The following is a 22,812-nucleotide window of genomic DNA, read 5'->3' as shown; positions in this document are numbered from 1 at the left end:
TCTGGTGAGGGTCCTCAATCTCTGATTGCTCTTTCTAGTTTAAATATGTTAGCACTATTTTTTAACTCTCTTGATGTTGGCTTAACGGTTAAGGTGGCTGGCTTAAGATCTTGGGATGATGATTTTGAGCCCCTGATTACCCATTGAAATAACACCAGGTGGGTTGTCTCAGTCTGTCATCTTTCCTATGTTGGCAAAATGAGTTCCAGCTTCCTGGGGTAATAAGCCATTCGAGTATCCTGCATCGGATTGGCGACCCGTCCATGATTGTAGTCCTGAGGCAAATGGAACTGCCTCGGCAACCCCATGCACCTCAAGGCCTGAAATGAATGGTTGGTTATTATATTTTAACTTCTGTCCAGTGACCACTTCAACGATTATTTATTTTATAAACCACTACTTTTGCCAAAGTAGTACTGCAGCATAGCAAACCAATTGTTCGACTTTTCATAAAAGCACCAAAATTGGTACATATGTCGACTAATGTATTCTGAACAATTCTGGATATGGATCCACTCAAGATTTTGCCTTGGGCAGCTTTGGCGGCCATTTTCCAAAATGGCCGCCATTCTACTTTAACAACATGGGATATCATACATTATTCTACATGTGTCCGATGTGCTGGTGCAGTCCTTTCATGACGAGGCAAAGGAGCTGGTAGTCACTGATGGCGAAGCAGTCATCTGCCTTCCAAGGCAGGAAGATGAAAGCTCTCTGGCTCCATGCAGTCAAGAAGAGGCGGACACTCGCATCATGCTACATGTGGCCCATGCTGCAGAACATGACCACCGTCAGATTCAAGTTCAAACCGTAGACACCGACATCGTCGTCTTGGCGGTGATGGTAGCCCAGGCACTACCATGCGTGGATGAACTCTGGATTTCCTTTGGGACGGGCAAGAACTACCGCTGCATCCCTGCCCATGAAATAGCTGCCTCCCTCGGTCCACAGAAGGCACGTGCCCTCCCTGTCTTCCACGCCATGACCGGATGTGACACGGTATCAGCATTCGTGGGGCATGGGAAGAAATCTGCCTGGGCCACATGGAACTCGTTTCCAGAACTGGCAGATTCTCTTGTGACCCTGACCACGACGCCAGTCAACATCCAGGATGACACAATGCACTGCATTGAAAGGTTTGTGGTGCTCTTTTATGACCGCATGAGTCCATATACGGACGTCAACGAGGCCAGAAAGAAACTCTTCGCCAAGAGGAACTCTGTCCAGCGCATCCCACCTACCTACGATGCTTTGGAACAGCATGTGAAGAGATCAGTCTTCCAGGGTGGCTCTGTCTGGGGGCAGGTATTGGTCCCTCAACCTGTGCTTCCATCACCAACAAGCTGGGGCTGGCAGCAAACAGAGGATGGGTCCTACGAACCGCTCTGGACCACACTCCCTGAGGCTTCAAAAAGCTGCTTCGAGCTGGTGTCGTGCAGCTGCAAAAAAGGCTGTAGAAACCGCTGCAAATGCAAGAAGGCTAATCTGCAATGCACTGGACTGTGTGCTTGTGAAGGAGAATGCCAGTAGACAGACACAATAGACACAGACTGAGATATCGGCCTAGCTTAGAATGTGAAAATGCAAAGTCGCATTGCTTGTAAAAGTGTTGACTTCTTGATCCAGAGCCAGTACACTTGAGCTCACAAACTCATATTGTACTCGACTGATGTATGCGTGTACCATGTGTCCTGGTAGAATGGTAGTAGACAGTAAACCGTAGCCGCTTCAAAGTGAAGTGTGCAATAATTTGACTACATTTTCTGTTTGTCATTATCACGATTATCAGTTCCCTTTTCAAAATAGAGTAAAGTCTGTAATCTATAATGCAATTTTTGTTGATTCTAAACCCATTGAATGTGATTAATATCATTTGACTCTTGTTCTCCAGGCAATAATGGGTAATTTTCAGTGAAAAGTTTCAGGAGAGCAGCAATTTACAAATCAAATAATGGCTTTTTTTTACTGAAAATACTGGCTCATAATATTTGAATACGCCTTTTCATGGTCAATTTGCTGAATTTTACACTTTACTTATATCTACCACCAATACAATAAGAAAATAAGAGCATATAGCCAATTTCGCTAAAGTAGAATGGCGGCCATTTTGGAAAATGGTCGCCGAAGCTGACCAAGGCACAATCTCGGGTGGCTCCATATCTAGAATTGTTCGGAATACATTATTCTACATGTGTACCGATTTTGGTGCTTTTATGCAAAATTGAACAATTGATCTGAAATATCAGACTATGCTGCAGGACGAAAGCAAACCATTTGTACTTTGTTCTTGCAACTAATTTTGGCAGTACTTATTCTTTTTCCAACCATCCATCAAAATTAATCCATAAAAATCAAATTTTTCAGCACTCTGTCATGATGTCCACAATCTATTGGATACCAAACTGGAACGGTTGTTCCCATTTGGCTATGTGAGTTACAGACATTATTGTTGTACCAAGGTATATATTTACCAGTGTACATTACATCCTGATTACCAGTGTACATTATATCCTGCTAAAACATATTTGGTCATTTCACAAACCATATTGTTCACTGAAACCCAATGTGAAAAGTCATTCTTCAGGTTGCTCTGACAAAGGGTGAACCTCTGTAATGTCAGCATGTTTTTTCTTCCCATGACGGTTAGCATGCTTCAATCAATGTCCTGTTTATTTCATTATTTTGTGCGAGATGGTTTGCTATTGCCTTTCCAGCCGTCAGTTAGGGGATGAATTTGTAATTTATTCAAGGTGCCAGAGATAACTCGGCTACTCAAGAAAGATACTGTGGGATGTTTAACATCCACCAATGACTAAGTCGAGCAGAAGGATCTCTCTCAATTTACCGTCCATCCGATGGTTGGCAAACAAGTTGATGCCACGACGTATTGTTAGAAAAACACCAGGATGACAGTTTATAGCTCGGTCAACTTTTCAACCAAGGTGAGAAGGCTAAAAGGTGAGTGTGCATATATCTAAGCTAACCTGCCAAACATCTGTGTGATTTACATTGTAGCAATAATCCTTACTATAATTCATGGGTGTGTGTGTGTGTGTGTGTGTGTGTGTGTGTGTGTGTGTGTGTGTGTGTGTGTGTGTGTGTGTGTGTGTGTGTGTGTGTGTGTGTGTGTGTGTGTGTCATGGTACTTCTACAGTTCTGGGCTCGATGAGCTTTTGCCGGCACCATGGCCAAATTCCAAATTCCTGCCACAACCAGCAGAGGGAGTTGTATCAGTGGCATAGTTGTGCCCTCAGCCAATGATGTCACCCTGCAGCCATGTGCTGCATATGAACGAAGACGAAGATTACTTATATTACACTCCCCTTAAAAGAAAAAAAAATGCCCCATCGTTTTTCCCCTCACTAAGTTTTCCAAAACTCCATCATCTTCAGTAATATCATTTTTCAAATAAAAATACAGTTATATTGTTTTTGAAAACAGCAACAAAAGGGTAGAGGTTGCTAGACCAGAAAGGAGGTGGTAGAGACATGTCGTCGACATGTCTGCGATGCGAGAGTAGCAGTTCCAGAGACTCAGCTTCATTGCAGGAGATTCCAATGATTTTTGAGGGCATTGGTCTACATTGCATGAAGATGTGCAAGGTGTGATGCAGGGGTGCCAGTACAAAGAGGAGAACTGCACTCAGTCGAGTTGCTGATGAAAGGTGATAAAAGTTCAGATTTGCCAATGAAAGACTTTTCATGACAGAGGATACCCAGTCGGTGACAGGCTTTGAAGGCCAAATTAGACATGTGGTTTGCCCAAGAAAGATCATGGCTGATGGTGAAGCCCAAAAGTTTCAGTGACTGAACTTCTTCAAGAAGTTTGTTGAAGAACAATATGGGAGGGTTTGCCAGACAGGACCTTCAAAAAAAAGAGAGAGAGAGAGAGAGAGAGATAGAGATAGAGATAGAGATAGAGATAGAGATAGAGATAGAGATAGAGATAGAGATAGAGATAGAGATAGAGATAGAGATAGAGATAGAGATAGAGATAGAGATAGAGATAGAGATAGAGATTTGTTTGGGTTGAAAGACATATTTCAAGTGTTGGACCAGCTCGTGATTCTATCAAGGTTTGAATAGTGGAAAGAGGCTGTTGTATGTTTATCTGAAGGATGAGGGATGTTACAGCAGAGGGGCAGTCATCAGCAAAGATATAAGGATGGTTTTCTACAGAATATGATAGATCATTTGATGAGGATGAGGAACAGGATTTGACCCAAGACCCTACCTTGATACATTCCAGCCTCAACAGGGAGGGGAGATGGGCGGATCCTGTCGGGTCGTGCACTGACAACGAGAGTTGAAGAAATCAATAAGCCTTGAGAAGTGTCCTCACATGTCATAGGTAAAGAGTTTAGAGAGCAAGGTGAGGTGCCAGACCATGTAAAGAGCTTGAGATATGTCCAGAGAGAAAGAGAGATGGCGTTGATTTCATGGCTGAGATCGAGGGCTTCCATCCATCGTTGGGAGAGCATAAGCAGCAGTTCCAGGGTAGAGTGACCGGGTCTGAATCTGGATTGATGATCCTACATCAGGCCATTGGAGAAAATGAAGGATTTGATCTCAACTGCGATGATGGGTTCCGTGACTCTGCTTGTAATTGGAATTAATATAATCGGCCTGGAGTTGAGAGGATCGGTTTTTACGTCATGTTTGTGTATTTCAACGATTTTGGCTGACTTCCAAGTAGAAAGGAAGGTGAAGTGGAGCAAATTAAATGTTGTGTTTGCTTTCATTTTAGAAATTGCTGCTTGTAGTTCATCTCATCGTCATTTTGGGCCCACAAGAGGGCAGTAGAGTAAATAAAACGATTGCAAAATGGCATTTCTAATGATTAGTAAGCACTGAATTTTTGTGAGCAAGGCTATGAACGAAATATGGTGAACTTGAACTTTGGTTCTTCATTACAGCCAATGTAAAATGAGACTGAATAACCTTTGAAAATCTCCTCTCGCCGAGGTTTGAATCTCGACCAAACTATAAACTGTAACCTTGGTGTTTGGCAGGCAGGGCGATGCCTCAATGTGTGCACCGACCCTCAGATGAATGTTACGCTGGGTGTCCCATCTGCTGGAATTAGCTGCTGGTTGTTAAACATCCCACGGTATCTTTCGCAAAGAGGAGATGAATTATCACCGGAACCCTGAACAAATTACAAATTTCTGCTCTGACATTGCTGGGACAACATAAGCAAACTACACAGCATAACATGCTCAGGGACTGTTTTGGCAGTACTAATGCTCTGTCAGGGTATGGTACATTTGATTGATTGAATTTTCACTGAGGCACTTCAGAGGATAAAAAAATGACCGTCTAGCAGTAGTTAATCATGAAAACATCATTAAAAGATGATCATTGCGTTGGCTTGTTTCACATTCGCTTCTCAACTAATGGCCCATAAAGCTCAAAACCCAAATACATTGTCTACTAATGAAGCTGGGTTTTGAGCTTTATGAGCCATTTGTCCATTGTCTCCGAATGTCCTTGTAATTCACATTAAAGTACAATATTGCTTTTGTCCTGCACATGATCACAGGCTCCACTCTGAGCCGAAGGTCAAGCAAAAAATATATATGTATAAAATAAATATACTGGACGACAACATGGCAATAGGTGGATATCCAACGTCCCAAAGGGCTGTGTAAAAACTTCCAGCCTGAGCTCGTGCCTTCTGGAAAGTGCCTTGAGCTGTGATGTCTTCCTCATTTTGTATACATCGTGGGAAACTTTCCTGATTCACCAGTAAAAAATAAACGGCATAAACCTCCCTGCTATGTTACCGAACTCTATTTTGCAAACGAAGTAGCTTATTGGCCAAGCAACACAATTGCTGCATTTTCTTAGCCGTGCTGGATTGCCCATCAAGGGGCAGCTGTACTGTCTCAAATGAAATGGCACAGCAAATCCAAGCCATTAACCTGGTGGCTTGACCGCACTCATTTGTGGTGCGAGGCCGTTGTGCAACAACATTTTACTCACCAGCAATAGCTGTGAATTTAATGTGGAGCAAAAACTTTTGAGCAATTGCACAAGTTATTTTACCCTCTCATCTCTTTCAATCCATCAACGTACCATCATGAGAGCCAGGTATTTTGTCAATAGAGCATAGTTTATGTTTACTAAACAGCACTGCTGATGTGTGTAAGAAGCTTGGCTCATTCTCGCTCTTCCTCTGGCTATTTTCATATTCTTGGCTCTTATGCCCTTGCTTAGTTTGGATGTGCAGGGGCAGTGTTTGTAGGAAGTGGGGCATACAAGAATTTTCTTTACTTGGGACTGTTCTCATGTTGTGCTGTAGTTCTCCAGCTGTCTTCATGTTTCTCATCTTTCTGGCTTTCTCCATTCCTCAACAAGCTTGTCCTGCTATTGAATCAAACCTTCCATTATGAAGATATTAGTGATGCCCCATGTTAGAATTCATGACAACAACAAACTAAAGATGATGAAAATGGCATTTCTATCTCCTGACATGTTATGATCCACCTGCATTTCAGTGACATTTTAATTCAAACCACAAGGTAAGACCTCACGATGCTTAAAATATTGAGTTGTATCTTGCAGAATCAACTGCTGGCAGAAGTCCTCATTCTGCATCTCCCCTCCTTAGCAGTCTCACAAAGTTGAAAAAAATTACAAACTTCTGACCAATCATTGTAAATTTGCCTTTATTATGCCAACTGAACAAACCTCTTTTATAGCCTTCTCTTTTGTAATTTGTACATTTATTCCCATAGTTCCTTTCAAAAAAAACAACACCATCAGTACCCTGGCAAAGTTTCAGTGAAGCTTTATATTGGTTAATTATTAACCAGTTGGGAGCAAGAAGACAACCTCCACGCGGTGCTGCTGTTGAATGATATTTGACAGTTGTACTCTGAAGTTATCAGGACTGATGTCATCAACTGGCCATTACCACCGATGCACTCGGGACAAATCCCAGCAATGGGGCCCGAGGTGGCATAGTGCTAAAAAAAAAGGTCCTTTTCAGGACCAAAAGCCATGGACCACAACAAAACCAGTGGGCCCCTCCCTCCACATCCTCCAACTCAATGTTGAGGGGCTGACATTTCCTGAGTGTGAGATTCTCGCCAAGATGCTGAAGGACTACAATATCGACGTAGCCATACTCCAGGAAACTTATAGTGAGGATGACAAAAAGGCTGCAAAGAAAAAGATTGCAGGCAACAACCTCATGGCCTCCATAAATGCAGAAAAACATGACCTTGCCACTGACATCAAACATGGTTTTCAAAACATCGAAACTGCAGACAATAACTCGCTACACACAACGGTAAAGATAAGCAGTTTCACTGTTGCAAATGTGCACAAGCCGCACACACACAAATATGGCCATCACCTGCACGACCCCAATACAACCACTCTTCTGAATGGGGATATAAGGAAAATGGCATGGCCGGAGAACAGCTAACCGACTGGGTATCGATTGCCGATCTCCACTTGCTGTTTGACCCAAAGCAGCCAAAGACCTTCCACTCGGGATGATGGCAGAGCGGACCAAATCCCAACTTCTGCTTCCTGACAAAGGATGACAGAGGAGTACCAATGACGGCATCGAGAAGAGTTCTCGCTCCCTTTCCAAAAAGCCAACATCACCCCACTGATGTTCACACTGGTATCGAGATCCCGCTGGTGCACTCGAAGCAAAAACCACGCTGAAGCTAGCTTCTGGAAAGCAGAATTGGACTGCTTTCACCAAAGAAGCTGAATCCAAGATCGAGGATATATGACCTGCCCCAGTTAAATTCGCAGAATTTGTGCACCTCCTTCTCTCTGCTGCCACCAATACCACACTGTGTGGCTTCTGCAAGACCTACACACCTTGCTGGACAGTGGAGACTGAACGGCTTCTCAAGGAGCACAACAACACTGGGAATCCAGACGCCATGCAGGCACAAGCTGAGGTTCTCGATACTGAACGTCTGAAGTGCTGGAAGTAGTTGGTGGAGTCAACAGACTTCCCGCACAGCAACCACAAGGCATGGGCATTGCTGAAGAAACTGGATGCTGCAGAAAACACTACTGCTGCAATCCCAAGAGTTTTCCCCTGATTCCATCACATTCCACCTCCTCCAGACCTCAAAGGCACTGACCTCTAAATTACGAAGACAGGAGGTAAAAAGGGAACACTTCCAAAATTTCCATGAAAGCCCACTGATCAGCCACCTGGCGGCCCCATATACAAAGAAAGACATTAACGCCACACTGTCTGCAACTAAAAATGGCAAAGCTGCAGGGGCTGATAGAATTTTCCCTGAATTCCTAAAAACTCTTGGAGAAAAGGGTCATATCTGGTTGATGACCCTTTTTACTGCCATCCATGAAACATGGCAAATTCCTGAAGCTTGGAAGAAGGCTAATGCTATTGCCATCCTAAAAACTGGTAAGCCAGCAGACTTGCCCTACAACTACCAGGCAATAGCCCTACTATCAGTAAATGGGGAAAGCTGATGGAGAAGGCCCTACTATCCTGTTTAACTCCCACCCTGGAGGCCTTCCCACCTGATGAGCAGGGGGACTTTAGGCCCGGCCACAGTACCTGTGATCATGTTCTTGCCCTCTCTCCTATCTCCTCACAGGAAGGCTGGCTTCCAGAGAAAACAAAAGATGGCAACTGTCTTGGTGAGCCTATTGTCGGCCTATGACACAGTCTGGTGCCAATGGCTCCTTTTCAAAGTCTCGAAAGTCTCCCTCTCTTAGAAGACAATCGGGCTACTGTCAGTATTCCTTGGGGACCGTAAGATCCGGGTTGGTCTCAATGGCAAAATCAGCAATGTTGGAACATTAAACGATGGCCTCCCACAAGGATTTGTTCTAGCCCCCACCCTCTTTAACCTCTATGTCAGCGACCTGCCAACGACGACCTCCTTCAAACTTGCCTATGCTGATGACATCGAACCCGTAGCGCAGGGAACCAACCTAAAATCTGTCGGGAACCAACTCACCCGAGCTATGGGCATACTGGAGGAGTATTTACACAAATGGAAGCTCTGCCCAAATCCCAACAAAACAGCCGTCTGCACCCACCATCTTGACGATTACACTGCAAATGCAGAGGTAGATGTGACATTCTGCGATACGAAAGTTGAAAATGTCCGTCATCCCAAATACCTGGGGGTTACATTTGACCGGACCCTGACCTACAAGGAGCACCTGCAAAGATGCAAGGAGAAGGTCAGGGCAGGGGTAAACCCCATCCGGAAACTGTCCGGAACTTCGTAGGGAGCCGGCGCTAACACCGTCCGCACGGCAACTCTCGCCCTCATGTACTCGACGGCAGAGTATTGCTCGCCAGTTTGGTCGGCGAGTGCCCTTAGAAGGCCAGCGACGTTCAATTAAATGCTGCGATGAGAACAGTGTCTGAAACCAGCCATCCTTTTAACACAATTTTCACTGATTATCTGCATAACCCCAATGGTTCTTCATTTTTCTTAACACCGACTGATTCTTACAAAGTTATTCAAATAGGTAAAGAGATAAACAAGACCACCAGTTGTCGGTTTGATTGGATCAATTCATCAGTAGTTAAAATTGTTATTTCCTTGATTTCTTGACCTCTTGCCTTTATCTTCAATCTTCATTTCCTTAGTGGATTTGTCCCTTCTTATCTAACGGTCGCAGAAGTTATCCCCTTCTTTAAATCTGCCGATAATTGGGAAATTCACAACCACATACCAATTTCTGTTCTTCCTTGTTTCTATAAAATCTTAGAAACACTTGTTTATGAATCTCTTTCCAAGTTGATCTCTAAATTCAACCTTTTTTTTATGGCCAGCACATCAGCTATAGATCTAAACAGTCTACTGACATGGCTCTTGTGCAACTAGTTGATAAACTCATCGATGTGGTTTATAACAAAATGTCTACCATCAGCTTTTTTTTTATTGATGTAACGAAAGCCTTTGACACAATTAACCATTCCCTTATCTAACCTTGAATTTTATGGTATCATGGGTATTGCTCTGCAAAGGTTCACTTCTTTTATCAATAACTGTTAACAATTTACGACTGTTAACTGTAATTCCAGTTGGAACGCCATTCGACATGGTGTTCCACAGGGCTCTATCCTTGGTCCTCTCCTTTTTATACTGTATGTTAATTCTTCTTCTTCTTCCCTTTTACAATTTATGTTGTTGCAAATTACACGACGATTATATACTCCAATTCAAATTACGATTCCTTAATTAATAGCTTAAATGCCCACAGAATCAGAATTTTTTTTTTGATTTGATGATATTGATTTTTAAGTCATAAACTAAGAACTGAACATTGTTTTTAATTTTAAGAGTTTTTTGACGTGTTAAAGTTTTTAAAAACCCAACCAGGTAGGTATCGCCCCTAAAAATTCCAGAAAACCGCCATGGTCATAATATCATCTGTATGATGTAATTGGTGGAACGATTGTCTCACCACGCAGAGGATAATGGCTGCACAACCCGCTTCAGACGAGTCAGAAATTGAATTTGATGAAGAATTTTCTGATCAAGAATCCTCAGATTATGACGATAGTCAAAATAATGATGTAAAAGGTGCTCAGACGGCACAGGTATGAACCTGACGTGGACATTGACGATGACATAGTTCATGAAATACCTGTTGTTCACAACAATTGGGACGACGTCAAAGAAAGACTCGGCAATAACAACTGGTAAAGTAGTAAATCATAGAGCGAGAACATGGTCAATTTGGAGTTTGGTGGTATTTTGATATAACACTTCTCTGTAATTGTTGTAGTAACCAGAACGGCACTCGGTGGAGTTCATACCTCCACCACACTGAACAGTTTACATTTTGTATTGCATTGATAGCCCGGATCTGGATCAAGACCTGCAAAATGGAATTGGCTTGTTCTTTTCACTTCATCAACTCATCCACCTAGTTTTGTCCAAATTCATCGACAACGTTTTGAGGTATCATGCTATATATCATTTTTGGCCCCATCTCTCAATGGTGAAGAATCACTTTAAAAAAAGGAAAAATAAAATTCTTATCCAGATCTACAGTGCGTTACGAGACGTATAGATGATTATTACCATAATGGATGGGATGATCGTCAGAATGTTAATTAATCAATAGGTTAATTAACGTTGATTGAACATAACTGTGCATATATAAATATACATTGATGCTGATACTGTTAATGTATTGAATATGTGTATCATTAAATAACGGGTACGTGGAGCAAAGTTGTAATTGATTGATTAATTAGCATTACGTAATGGCATTGGAAACACCCCCTCCCCCCCCCCACACACACACACACACACACACACACACACACACACACACACACACACACACACACACACACACACACACACAACCTCCGATGTGTTGTGTAATTTTTGAGTGGCCCTTTTTCCGCAGGTGTTCGGTCCATTTTCTTATTTTCCATTACATTATAATTATCTCTAATGTTCGTGGGGATAGTTTCAGCTTTTAATCGCCTTAATTTACTCATCCCAAACTGGGAATACAGGCCGGTGTCATGCAAATTATCTTTGAAATGGGTGCTGCAAATGACACTTGAAGCAGTTGGGTCACACCACTGTCCTTTGGTCAGTTTTACTTTGGCTGACCAAATTTCCCTTCCAGCTGAATCTTTTGGGAAACATGCGTACTCACAGCACCTTTGGTTGTACAGTATTTCCAGGACCAGCAACTATGCATCTTGAGGGCATTCTCAGTACTTTTTCAGAGTTCAGAGCATATGTATGCCACACAGAAACACAAGTCCCACAGCAAAAGTATCCTCAAGATGACGTGGTGCGTCACATGATATATGACGTAATCACATTGCTGTTGTTCGGGGGCGGGGGCCAAGCGAGCGTACAAAGATACCAAAAAAAACATTAAAATCTTCGTTTCTAGATATTAATTCAAGGAAAAAAACAGCAACAATTAAGTGTTAAGTGAAGCCATATTTATTCATGAAACCAAACATGAATTTCTGATTCTGTGGACCTTTATCCTCTGAAGTAAATAAGGTGTCCTCCTGGTTCAAACCAAACAAACCTTAAACCATTGGTCACCAACCTGTGTCCCGCGGAGCCCTATACTGCGGCCCGCGAGGACTTTCCAATCAAAAAACATTTCCATGTAGCTATTTTAAAGGGGTTTACACAATGCCACTGCCGGCCACTGCCGGCCGGCGCCGTGACCTGAAAAGCCTTACACAATGCCGCTGCCGGCCACTTCCGCTTATTGCCGGGAGGAATCAAATCAATTTGATTTTATCTTGCGGCAGAATTTAAAATTAATTACATTTAATAAAAAAATTAAAATTAAAAATGCATTCAGTTTCTCATTGACTCTGAAAATGTTTCTCAGTATCAATTTTCTCAATAAAATGCATCAATTTTTTTCTGGCTCCCAACATCCTTGGGAGTAGTGAATGTGGCCCGTGGGATCAAAAGGTTGGGGACCACTGCCTTAAACCATAATAAAACCTAGTTTATGCTCTTTTTCAATTCAAATAAATCTAACAGCATGAACCTTATTGAAATTGATAATATCCGCATTACTTAGGTTCACTCCTCTAAATTTAGGAGTCATTGATGATAAACTCACCTGGTCTAACCACATAATTTCCATCATCACTAAAACGGTTTCTCGTAACACAGGTGTTTTATCTCAATCACGTTCATTTCTACCCTCAATCAGTTTAATTTATCTTTGTAATACTCGAATTTTACCTTACCTCATTTATTGTTATATTGTATATGGGCACGCACCAGCAACAATAAGCTTAATTCACTCATTGTTACTCAAAAAAAGAGCCTTGACAATTTGCAACTCCTCTCATCATCGAGACCACAAGCACTTCTTTTCATGAGATTTAACACTCTGATGCTTAATGATATGAACAAATTCCACACAGGGATATTCATGTATAAGTATGTCCATAATCCTCTTCCCTGAACTTTTTATGCCTCCGCGCCGAAGTCGCCAAAAGCGTTATGTTTTCGGGTTGTCCATCTATCCATGTACCCGTGATAGGTTTCGGTTACCGCGATAACTTCAGAATGGCTGAAGGGATCTAAGTCAAACTTTCTAGAAGTATGTATAATGATGTAAAGATGAACTGCTAAGATTATGGGGTCAAGAGGTCAGAGGTAAAAGGTCAGAGTTAGGCTGAATGGTCAGGCTGAAGGGATCTCAGTCAAACTTGCTACAAGTATTATAATGATGTAAAGATGAACTTCTAAGATTATGGGGTCAAGAGGTCAAAGGTAAAAGGGAAAAGGTCAGAGTCCCGTAAGGCAAAATTCTGTTACCACGCTAACTTGTTAACTAGTGATGGAATTTTGAACAAACTTGGTAAAGGTATATATTATGATGCAAATATGAACCGAATAGATTTTGGCATCAAGAGGTCAAAGGTCAGAGGTCATGTCAGGTAAAGATGTGATACTTGAGAACAGCTGAAGGGATTTTAATCAAACTTGGTAGAACCATGTATAAACCTCTGTCAGTACATCCAGACATGATAGAATATTTGTAACTGAAAGGTCAAGGGTCAGAGGTCACATTAAAACTCCTGTTAATGTGATACCATTGGCTATGGGATTTGAACAAAACTAAGTACATATTCCATGATACATATGGACAGATTAGATATTGAGGTCAAATGGTCTTGAGGTTTTAGGTAAAAGTTAGAGTAAGCAAATACTTAATCTTGGCAGAGGCATGTCGGTCTATGACGCGACATCAAATTATGTCTAGTTCTTCTTACTTCACCTCAATAAACACACACACACACACACACACACACACACACACACACACACACACACACACACACACACACACACACACACACACACACACACACACACACACACACACACACACACTTTTCATACCAGATCCTGAAACAATTTGCTATTACTCTGCACTCACATGTCATACTCCACGAATACAATGAGATTTTTGGTCCTCATCTATGGAACACGATTGACGGAGAAGCCAGCCATGGGTAGATTCAAATCTTCCCATGAGACCTTTCCCATATCCAAATATGCAATGTACTCTCTGGCATGTAGTCTCGAGCATAAAACATCACCCTGATGTTTAAACAATTCTTGTATTTCAGTATTTGGTCCATTCTTTTGTTTGCTTTTGCTCATAGTCTTTCTCATAGTCCTTTGGTCATAGTCATTTTCTCATCTTTATTTGGATTGGTAGTTGATAGTTTATTATTTCAGGTATTTCACCACAAGCTTCAGCTTTTTGGAAATGCCCCTATAATCTGTCCCACACATATGTGAGTTATTTCTTTCTACTTACTGCTCAATGTACGTGGGAAAAGACGATCCACACGGGCACCTGGAAAGACCCCTCGCCGCATGGCAAACAATGGAATGTGGACAGGTTCCATATGCTTGCTCTCAGTCTTGTCCTGTCTCTGTCTCTGTCTCTGTCTCTGTCTCTGTCTCTGTCTCTGTCTCTGTCTCTGTGTCTCTCTGTCTCTGTCTCTGTCTCTGTCTCTGTCTCTGTCTCTGTCTCTGTCTCTCTCTCTCTGTCTCTCTCTCTCTGTCTCTCTCTCTCTCTGTCTCTCTCTCTCTGTCTCTCTCTCTCTCTCTCTCTCTGTCTCTCTCTCTCTGTCTCTCTCTCTCTGTCTCTCTCTCTCTGTCTCTCTCTCTGTCTCTCTCTGTCTCTCTCTGTCTCTCTCTGTCTCTCTCTGTCTCTCTCTGTCTCTCTCTGTCTCTCTCTGTCTCTCTCTGTGTCTCTCTTCCTCTCTCTCTGTCTCTCTCTGTGTCTCTCTGTCTCTCTCTCCCGCTCTCACTGTCTACCTCTCTCTCTCTCTCTCTCTCTCTCTCTCTCTCTCTCTCTCTCTCTCTCTCTCTCTCCCTCTCTCTCTCTCTGTCTCTCTCTTCCTCTCTCTCTCTCTCTCTCTCTCTCTCTCTCTCTCTCTCTCTCCATTTAGTCACCCTGTACAAATGAGTAAAATTAGTAATCAAGTTCCATCATGGTTCCTAGGGTGTGTTGGGTATTTTTTTTTCATTAGAGGCAGTCTGTTTATGCCGGCCATGGTTTCTTCTTCTTCCTCTTCCTCCTCTCCCTGTTAATGACAACTGTGTGGTCATCAGGAAGCAGGAACTCGACAGGACATGGATAATTAGCATATGAACCCATTATTTATGCCAATAAACCCAATTAGCATACAAAAACACCCATATTGTGTTCACGCAATAAAGACCTCCAACGTGCAACAAAAAAGTGAATCACCTGTATTGGTTTGCTCTGCCAATTCTGGCAGGTTGATTCATCTTGGTTATGTGGTTTCAAACACCGATTCGCACCCAAATTAACGCGGGCAGACACGAAAACCTCTCATCCCCTCCCTGCCCGGTGGCACGTTGGTTTTTGATGTCCCGTGACCATTACAATACACTGTATATGTACATATGTATGTGTCAGTATAATATAGAAGGAAAAAAAGAGGCATATCCAATAAAAGAGTAACTGGATCTACTCTGTTGATCTAATAACAAACAAAAAAAGAGCAGATCCAGTCTCAGGCGACGTTTTACCCACTTACCAGTTTCCTCAGGCCAATAGACCCCGAACCTTGGAACGTGTCCGCTTTTATTCCCGAGGTGACAATTCATTTCTGGTCACGTGCCGGTGTAAGGGGTCATTTTGAGGAGCATTTTTATTTTGCCAAATCTTAAGCAAAGAAATGCCAATCACATCATTGATGGTCTGCTCTGCTCTTTTTATGATTTACTCGTAATCCGGTATTGTATGACTGGGTTGAGTGGGTGTGTGTGCTAGTTCTTGTTTTTGTGTTTCCGAACATGGCTGTGTTCACATCCGGGTTGGAAATGGTGCTGTGTGGGTTGCATGGTTGGTAGTTTCCGCTGGTGTTATACATGAACGGGCGTGGTGTTGGGGATCGAGCGTTGTTTTTTGCTAACCTTGTTCAGTTGCTTGCACCATCCAGTTTTTACTATTCGTATCATCGGTATGCATTGTGTGGGTATGTCCACAGTTTCCCCCAGTTAGACCACCCTCTCGGCTCTTGACGTGCCATGCCTCCATTAGTATCAATATGGGTCGTTTGTTGGATGTTGTGTCTCGGACACGGGTCCCATCATAGTCCAATTCGTGGCATGATTTGCAGACAATGATAGTCTTTCCATCATTTTGATGATGGGGTTTGATAAATATAATAATCTATGGTTGACTAACCACCTTTCCAAGCATAATCGCTCCATCATGTTCATCTCGCCTTTGTTTCAAATTCCTTGACACTTTCACTATTGTTTATCGAGACATGGTAGATCACCTTATTGGGCAACTTGACCAAATATTTCCCAGCATTAGCATCACAAATGAAATTGAAAAAGAAAAAAAATTGGCCTTTATGAATGTGGAGGTTTATCGGAAGCCTGATACCTACTTAAAGACGTCAATATACAGGAAACAAATGCACACCAACAGATAATGAGATATTAACTCCTGCGACCCAATCACCCTCAAACGCATTATAGCACGGACTTTGGCAGCTCGGGTGTCATCTTGGTGTCATATCATGGATGGTGTCATCTTCCAAAGTCGATGCAATGAAATAAATTTGATTAGTTGGAGGAGTCCTCCTCAATAAAGGGAATAGCAAAGGTGTACTCTCTATCCTGAAAAATCAAAACGGGAAGAACTAAAGGAGCCAGACATGCTTGAGAACTGTGTATTGCCGCACTACCCTGGCTTTTTCTGAAAGGACTGGCAAGGTAGATTGGCAAGGATTGGCAGCACAGATTTGTGTCACATACAAGCCTCTACACATCATCACTAATGTAATTTCAAAGCGAAAGGACAGGATATCAGCTGGTGACAAATCAGTAGTTTACCTTTCAACATGCAGAGACTGTGACCAATTATACATTGGTGAAGCTGGAAGGAATCTGAAAGGAAACGTCATGTGGTCAGCGCAGGAAAGTCCAGGCTGATGGTGAGGCTTAGACTTTCAAGAAACTGATCATCTTCCAGTGGATGACCAAGGAAATAGATAGGTGGGGTTTGATGATCTTTGATGATCATTCCAAAGCAATAGGATGAGACTGTGAGATTTTCCAGGATTGAAGGATATGTTTCATTTTCCAGACCAGATGCTAATAATTTCCAGTTTCAACAGAGGTTCCATACTGATATATATATATATATATATATATATATATATATATATATATATATATATATATATATATATATATATATATATATATATATCATAAATAATTTGTGCCTCATGAAACACCACAATAAGCTATTTATACACCTTAACATGGATTTCGCCCAAGGCGGAAAATCCCCTTGGGGAGGGGGGCCAAATAAAGTCGCTACAACCTCCTTCGTGTGACCCTTAATCCCTGTGGCAAGTTTGGTTGAGATGAGATCAGTATCGCCCGAATGTATCACGGTCAGACAGACAGACATTCACCAAATTGCGTATTTTAGTGCGATACAGTAGATTATGAGATGGTGGTGTTCATTGAAATATTGATTCTGTTATTTCACAAGGTATCATTTGTATTCATTTATCCCGCATGAATTTCATATTTGCAAATACCTAAATGGTTTCACACCTTGACAATATTTACTCTTTTCCCATAATTTCTTGAGATGCTTAATTTTTAAAGTTGCGGTTAAATTTCTACAGTCATGAAGAACAAAAATAAATAAATACATGATATACGAGTTGAGCAGAAAGAGAAACCTATGTAAATCTCAACAAGATTACGAGACTAAGAGCATTAGTAACGCAGCTTGAAAAATCTCCTCTGACTCTGAAAATAATTTTTGTAAACAACATATATCACCTTCCATTCAACAGGTCTTCCAAAATATAAGCTACCGGTGCATCTTCCACTCAAAATAAATAACAAATGATGGTTCTTTTAAAAAAAAATTACAAAACAAATTCCTGATAGTATGTGAGCACAGCATATCGATGCTGCTCCATTTATCTGACATTGTTCCCGAAAGTACAATCATTTTAATTGGGTCAGAACAGCCGAGCATGGAACAGCGTGATAGCAGCACAATTGTGGTGCGGAACTCTTTTTCTTCAATTGAAATGTCTGAAAAATAATGTCCTGCTGTCGATCCACCAATGTGCCAAGGGCCATACTCACCCTTCCTCTTTTAAATTCAGCTTTGCCTTATATTTTTTGTTTCTGCCAATGGTGTTGAGGACATCTAATGCTTACTGTGTTAGCTTAATCTATCAATTGATTTATCTTCCGTATAATAATCCACTTCTTTCCATCAGCTTCATCAAAGTTAATCTCTACATACCTGTATAATTGTACATCGCTCCTTTCCAATTCCATATCCAGGCGATGCATGACGCCATCGCTTGGCACCGAAGGAAAGAGAGAGTACTTGTTTTTTACTCGATTTGTTGGTTTTCTTTCTTTCTTGTTTGTTTGTCCGAGTGATATCTCAGCCATCCTTTGAGCTCGGCAGCTGAAATTTGGGGACAAAAGTGAAGATGTGCTTTGGCAAAAAAAGGTTTTATTTTATTTTTTGATTAATCAATTAATTTTCAAAAAGTTACAGATTCGGATGAAACACTGGTGGTTTTGGTGTGCTATTAGCCAATTGATTAAGAAATTAATTATTTTACGATTATTATTTATTTATTTTAATTAATCAATTAATCAATTATTGTACACTGCTCCCTCCCAATTTTGTCACCATGTGCTGCATGGTGGCATCGCCGGGCGCTGAAGGTGCCCCAGCAATGTCGCGTGCTTGAGGATTTGTTCTTTATTTATTTGGCATGGGGGTGGTGTACTTTGCGCGTACCTCTACTTGTTAAAGAATACATTTATTACAACTATAAACTTGTTTTCATGTATTGCCTCTTTCTGCCTCGTTTGTGATTTGTGAAAATCATTCGTAGCTGTCGTAACTTTGTGTTTTAGTCACCCATGACCTTTTCACAAGTTTACAGTGAATTCTTAATCGGAGGCGTGCTTTAGTTCACGTCTCTACTACATTTGATCTAAGCGCTGGCAGGGTAGGTGAGAGGGATTTGCTCTCGACATTGAGCAATGTAGTACGGGTTTGAATCTTGACTCGGCTTTAAACTGTTATCCTGGTGTTCAAAACAAACACAGCCCCAACGATTGTAAAGAAAACAAAGGAAAACTACAAAAATAAATATGAGCAGATACACTCTGACAAATGGAAGAATGACAAAAGAGCAGGAATATTTTAAAAAAAGGTTGACAGAACAGGGATCGACAAGGAAGGCTCTTTGGAATGGCTAGGAAGAGGTCAAATTAATTGGGATGGAGAACGAGTCATCATAAATGCTCAAAACCAAGGACACCACACTAATGCCTTAAAATAAAATGGTGGGATTTAGTCAATCGGCCAAATGCAGGTTTTGTGGGGTAGAAACAGAAAGTACCAGCCACCGACTTTTGGGATGTAAAAAACTCATGTCAGAACAGCTGTACACAGAAAGACATGACAGCGTATGTGGTGTAATCCACTGGCACATCTGTAAACATTTCAACATCCCGGTCCTTTGCATCTGGACGTGGTGCTCAAACACCAAAAGGAAAAGTCATCATTGTTGATTGAGGTTTCAGTTCCCATTTACTTCAGACTAAATGCAACAAAAAAAATTAGGAAAATGACCAAATACCAGAATCAAAAACAATGAGGTCAGGAGGATGTGGAAATTGAAGAAAGCTGAAATTGTACCAGTAATTATTGGAGCTACAAGAATGATAAAGGAAACCCTTACTGAACACTTAAAAATCATTCCAGGGAATATCACTACAAACAAGCGAGCTACAAGTGGAAGTGGTCAGAGGTTCAATGAAGATTTTGAAAAGAGCCCTTGGAATGAGGCTATTGAGAACGAAGTTTCAAAGTTTGGTTCATGAATCACGATCCTTTACTGAAAAGGAGATGGACATTTTGAGTTCTCGGAGAACTTCCTCCCCACCTTCTGAAACCTGCAAATGGAGATAACAACCAGCAGGACGAGCCATCGGAAGGATGTTGTGCCGGAGGACCCAGCCACCAGCATTTGTTGTTGGTCGATGTTAAATATTCTGCACTGTCTTTCCTGAGTTTATAGGCTAGTTAATGTCGGCACAAATTACAAATTCCTGCTCAAATCACCTTCATTCGAACATGAAGCCTGGCCAGCCAGTTCACAAACAGCTGAGGCCAAAATCTCTTCCGGACTGACTCCACAAGAAGGCTTGAATAATTTTGGCTGTTAAAGAAGTAGAAGTAGTCGTAGTAGTAGGAGTTGTATATTATATTACATTTGAACTTTTACTTTGGAAAAGCAAGAAATAACAAGAAATAACAAGAAAAGCAAATAAGCATAATTTGAAGTGAAAATGTTTGCATTTCCTGGAAGTCGTTGGTGGAATGGTGGGGTTGGCGAGAGGAGGTTGGGGGGTTGTCGAGATTTATGATAAGTTTGTATATTTATTTGACACTCCAAATGTTGATTATGTTTATGCTATTTAGTATACTGTACTGTACTTCTAACATTGGGTTTTTTGTGCACAATGTCGAGACTCGTGGAGGAGCGAGAACAGATCAGGATGTAACAGAAGAAAAAGAAGAGTAGAAAGAGAGGAGGGAAATCCACACAACAGGGATGAGGAACACAATAGATGGAGATGGACAAACAAGGAATGTGGGGAAGAATGAGGGGAAGGAGAGGACGCTGGGGGTGGATAAGGTTGATACAGAAGCAAACTCTCAGGAAGAAAAAAAGAAAAACTGTGAATTTGGATATAAATGGGCTTGGGTGGGGGTAATGGGGGTGATAGAAAAAAAAGATCATGGTTTTGGATGGGGGATGATTGATCAGAGATGGTGGTGAACAGCTGTCTTGAAGAGCTGGAGGGAAGAATGAGATTGAAGAGAATGTGGAAGTTGATTTCACAGTTGGGGGGGGGGGGGAAAGAGGAATGAATGAGTGGAGGTGAGCAGTGAGTCTGGATTTTGGGAATTTCACCAGAAGGGGGTTCAACTGGCAGAACATGTGCACTCAACGGATACCTGGGGTGGAGGCATGAGAGGAGGGGGGGGAGGCAAGCAGAGCATGGAAAGAGCAGACAATACAAGACCAGAAAGAGGGTGGTATCAGACAGTGGTACAGCCCCAATGTATGACCAGCTGAGTTGGCTTCATTGCAGGAGATTCCAATGATATTGAGGGCCTTTGTTTTCACGGCATCAAGATGAGCATGGAGTTTGATTTGCTTCTACTTGTATAGTGTTTTTCTTTTTCTGTATTGTAACTTTTTCATGTAATGTCATCAATTATTCCTGGCCCACTGGAATAGTCTGTACAAATGTAAGTTTTTAATTATCTTCCATTATTCTCTTTTGATTTCCACTGGCATTTCTGAGGAATAATTATATGCAACATTGCTAATTCCCTTTAATTGCTGCAATGGCCCTTGGGGTGCCAATCTCCCAGCAGTCTTGTGATAGATTAGTGTACAAGGTGCCCACCCTCAAGTCACATTCACTATTTGCAAACCCTTTTTGACTAATGGCCATATTTTGTAATAATCAGTAGCTTGTAGCTTGTGTGAAAGAGAACAAAAGGAACAAGATACATCCAAGAAAAAAGAAAAATAAATATAGCAGGAGGAAACATTTTGCTGAAATCGCAAACTGTAAATATATATAATCATTTAATGTTTCCTTTGTTATGCCTGGGCCGACAGGACGGTGCTTTGCAGGTAGGGTGCTCCATCACAAAATGCACCGCCGTCCCTTGGATAGACGTGAAGCTTGGTGTCCCAGCTGCTAGCATTAGTTGGTGGATGTTATACGAGAGGTCCCACACTGGTTTTTTTGTGAAGATTAGGCGAGTTATCACAGGTACATTGAACAAATTACTAATTCTTGCCATAATAATCTTCATTTGAATGTCAGGCCTGGCCAGACCCCACAAAAATGTGGGAATCATTGGGGCCAACAAAGAAGTAGGAGAAGCAGTATTTGACATGAACATGATTCCTGTGTAATGTCTTTGGATTGTGGACATGACCATGTTTGTTTTTGAAATGCTGTCACGTTTGCTTTATGATGACATGCAGGTGTGAAGGGCCTCGTGTTGGATCGGGATGGAGGTGCAGTGGTGGGCGCAAATGTTCTCGTGTCTGATCGGAACAACCTTCTCCCTTTTAACACAACAGAGCATGGAGAATATTTTCGTCTACTTCTTCCCGGACAATACAATTTTACGGTGAGAGAATTATATTGAGGAAATTTATTCCAATCCATTTGTCGCATATTTTTATTTATTTATTTTTAACAGTTATCTCAGGCTTCTAAAGGGAACTTGTGCGCATATTATTGCGTGCAGGTCTAGAACATGAAGACACATCCGTGTCCTTTCACATCATTTACAAAGATATTAGCAGACAATGGGAAAAATCGACATTATATGTGGCATTGGAACATATGATTGTAGCATGCCAACTCAAAAAAAAAAAAAAAATGAAACGATTATAAACAATTATTACCCTCACCAAAGAAGAGGGTGTTGCATTTGGGTCCATTTGTTTGTCTGTCTGTCTGTTTGTCCGCACAGAACTTCCATGTTTTTCTCCACAACTGCTTGTCGGATTGAGAAGAAATTTTCACCATTGGTGCGACGACTCATGTCGAATGTTCTTATGATAATTATGACGTCATAGGTCACGTGGTGTGGCATCCAAATTGGAAAAACTTTGGACATCTGTATCTCTGAAACAGCACCAAGGAAAGAATTGAAACTTGGC

At 41.6% G+C, this 22,812-nt stretch overlaps 1 protein-coding gene across 14 annotated transcripts in view; it reads left to right on the top strand.

Annotated features, from left to right (window-relative positions):
* LOC147032731 (carboxypeptidase M-like) overlaps nt 1-22,812 on the top strand; it is a 174,473-nt gene that overhangs the window by 78,459 nt on the left and 73,202 nt on the right. For all 14 annotated transcript variants that reach the window (XM_085870578.1, XM_085870579.1, XM_085870580.1 and 11 more), the window contains one exon: nt 22,126-22,274. In XM_085870578.1, the coding sequence (XP_085726704.1) occupies nt 22,126-22,274 (149 nt within the window). The remainder of the gene's footprint in view (nt 1-22,125; nt 22,275-22,812) is intronic.

This window comes from Eptatretus burgeri, chromosome 2 (assembly GCF_056783735.1).
Source record: "Eptatretus burgeri isolate ZD-2024b chromosome 2, Ebu_testis_v1, whole genome shotgun sequence".
Lineage (NCBI taxonomy): Eukaryota > Metazoa > Chordata > Myxini > Myxiniformes > Myxinidae > Eptatretus > Eptatretus burgeri.
Note: the sequence above shows the minus strand (reverse complement) of the source record. Positions and strands in the feature narration are given on the sequence as shown.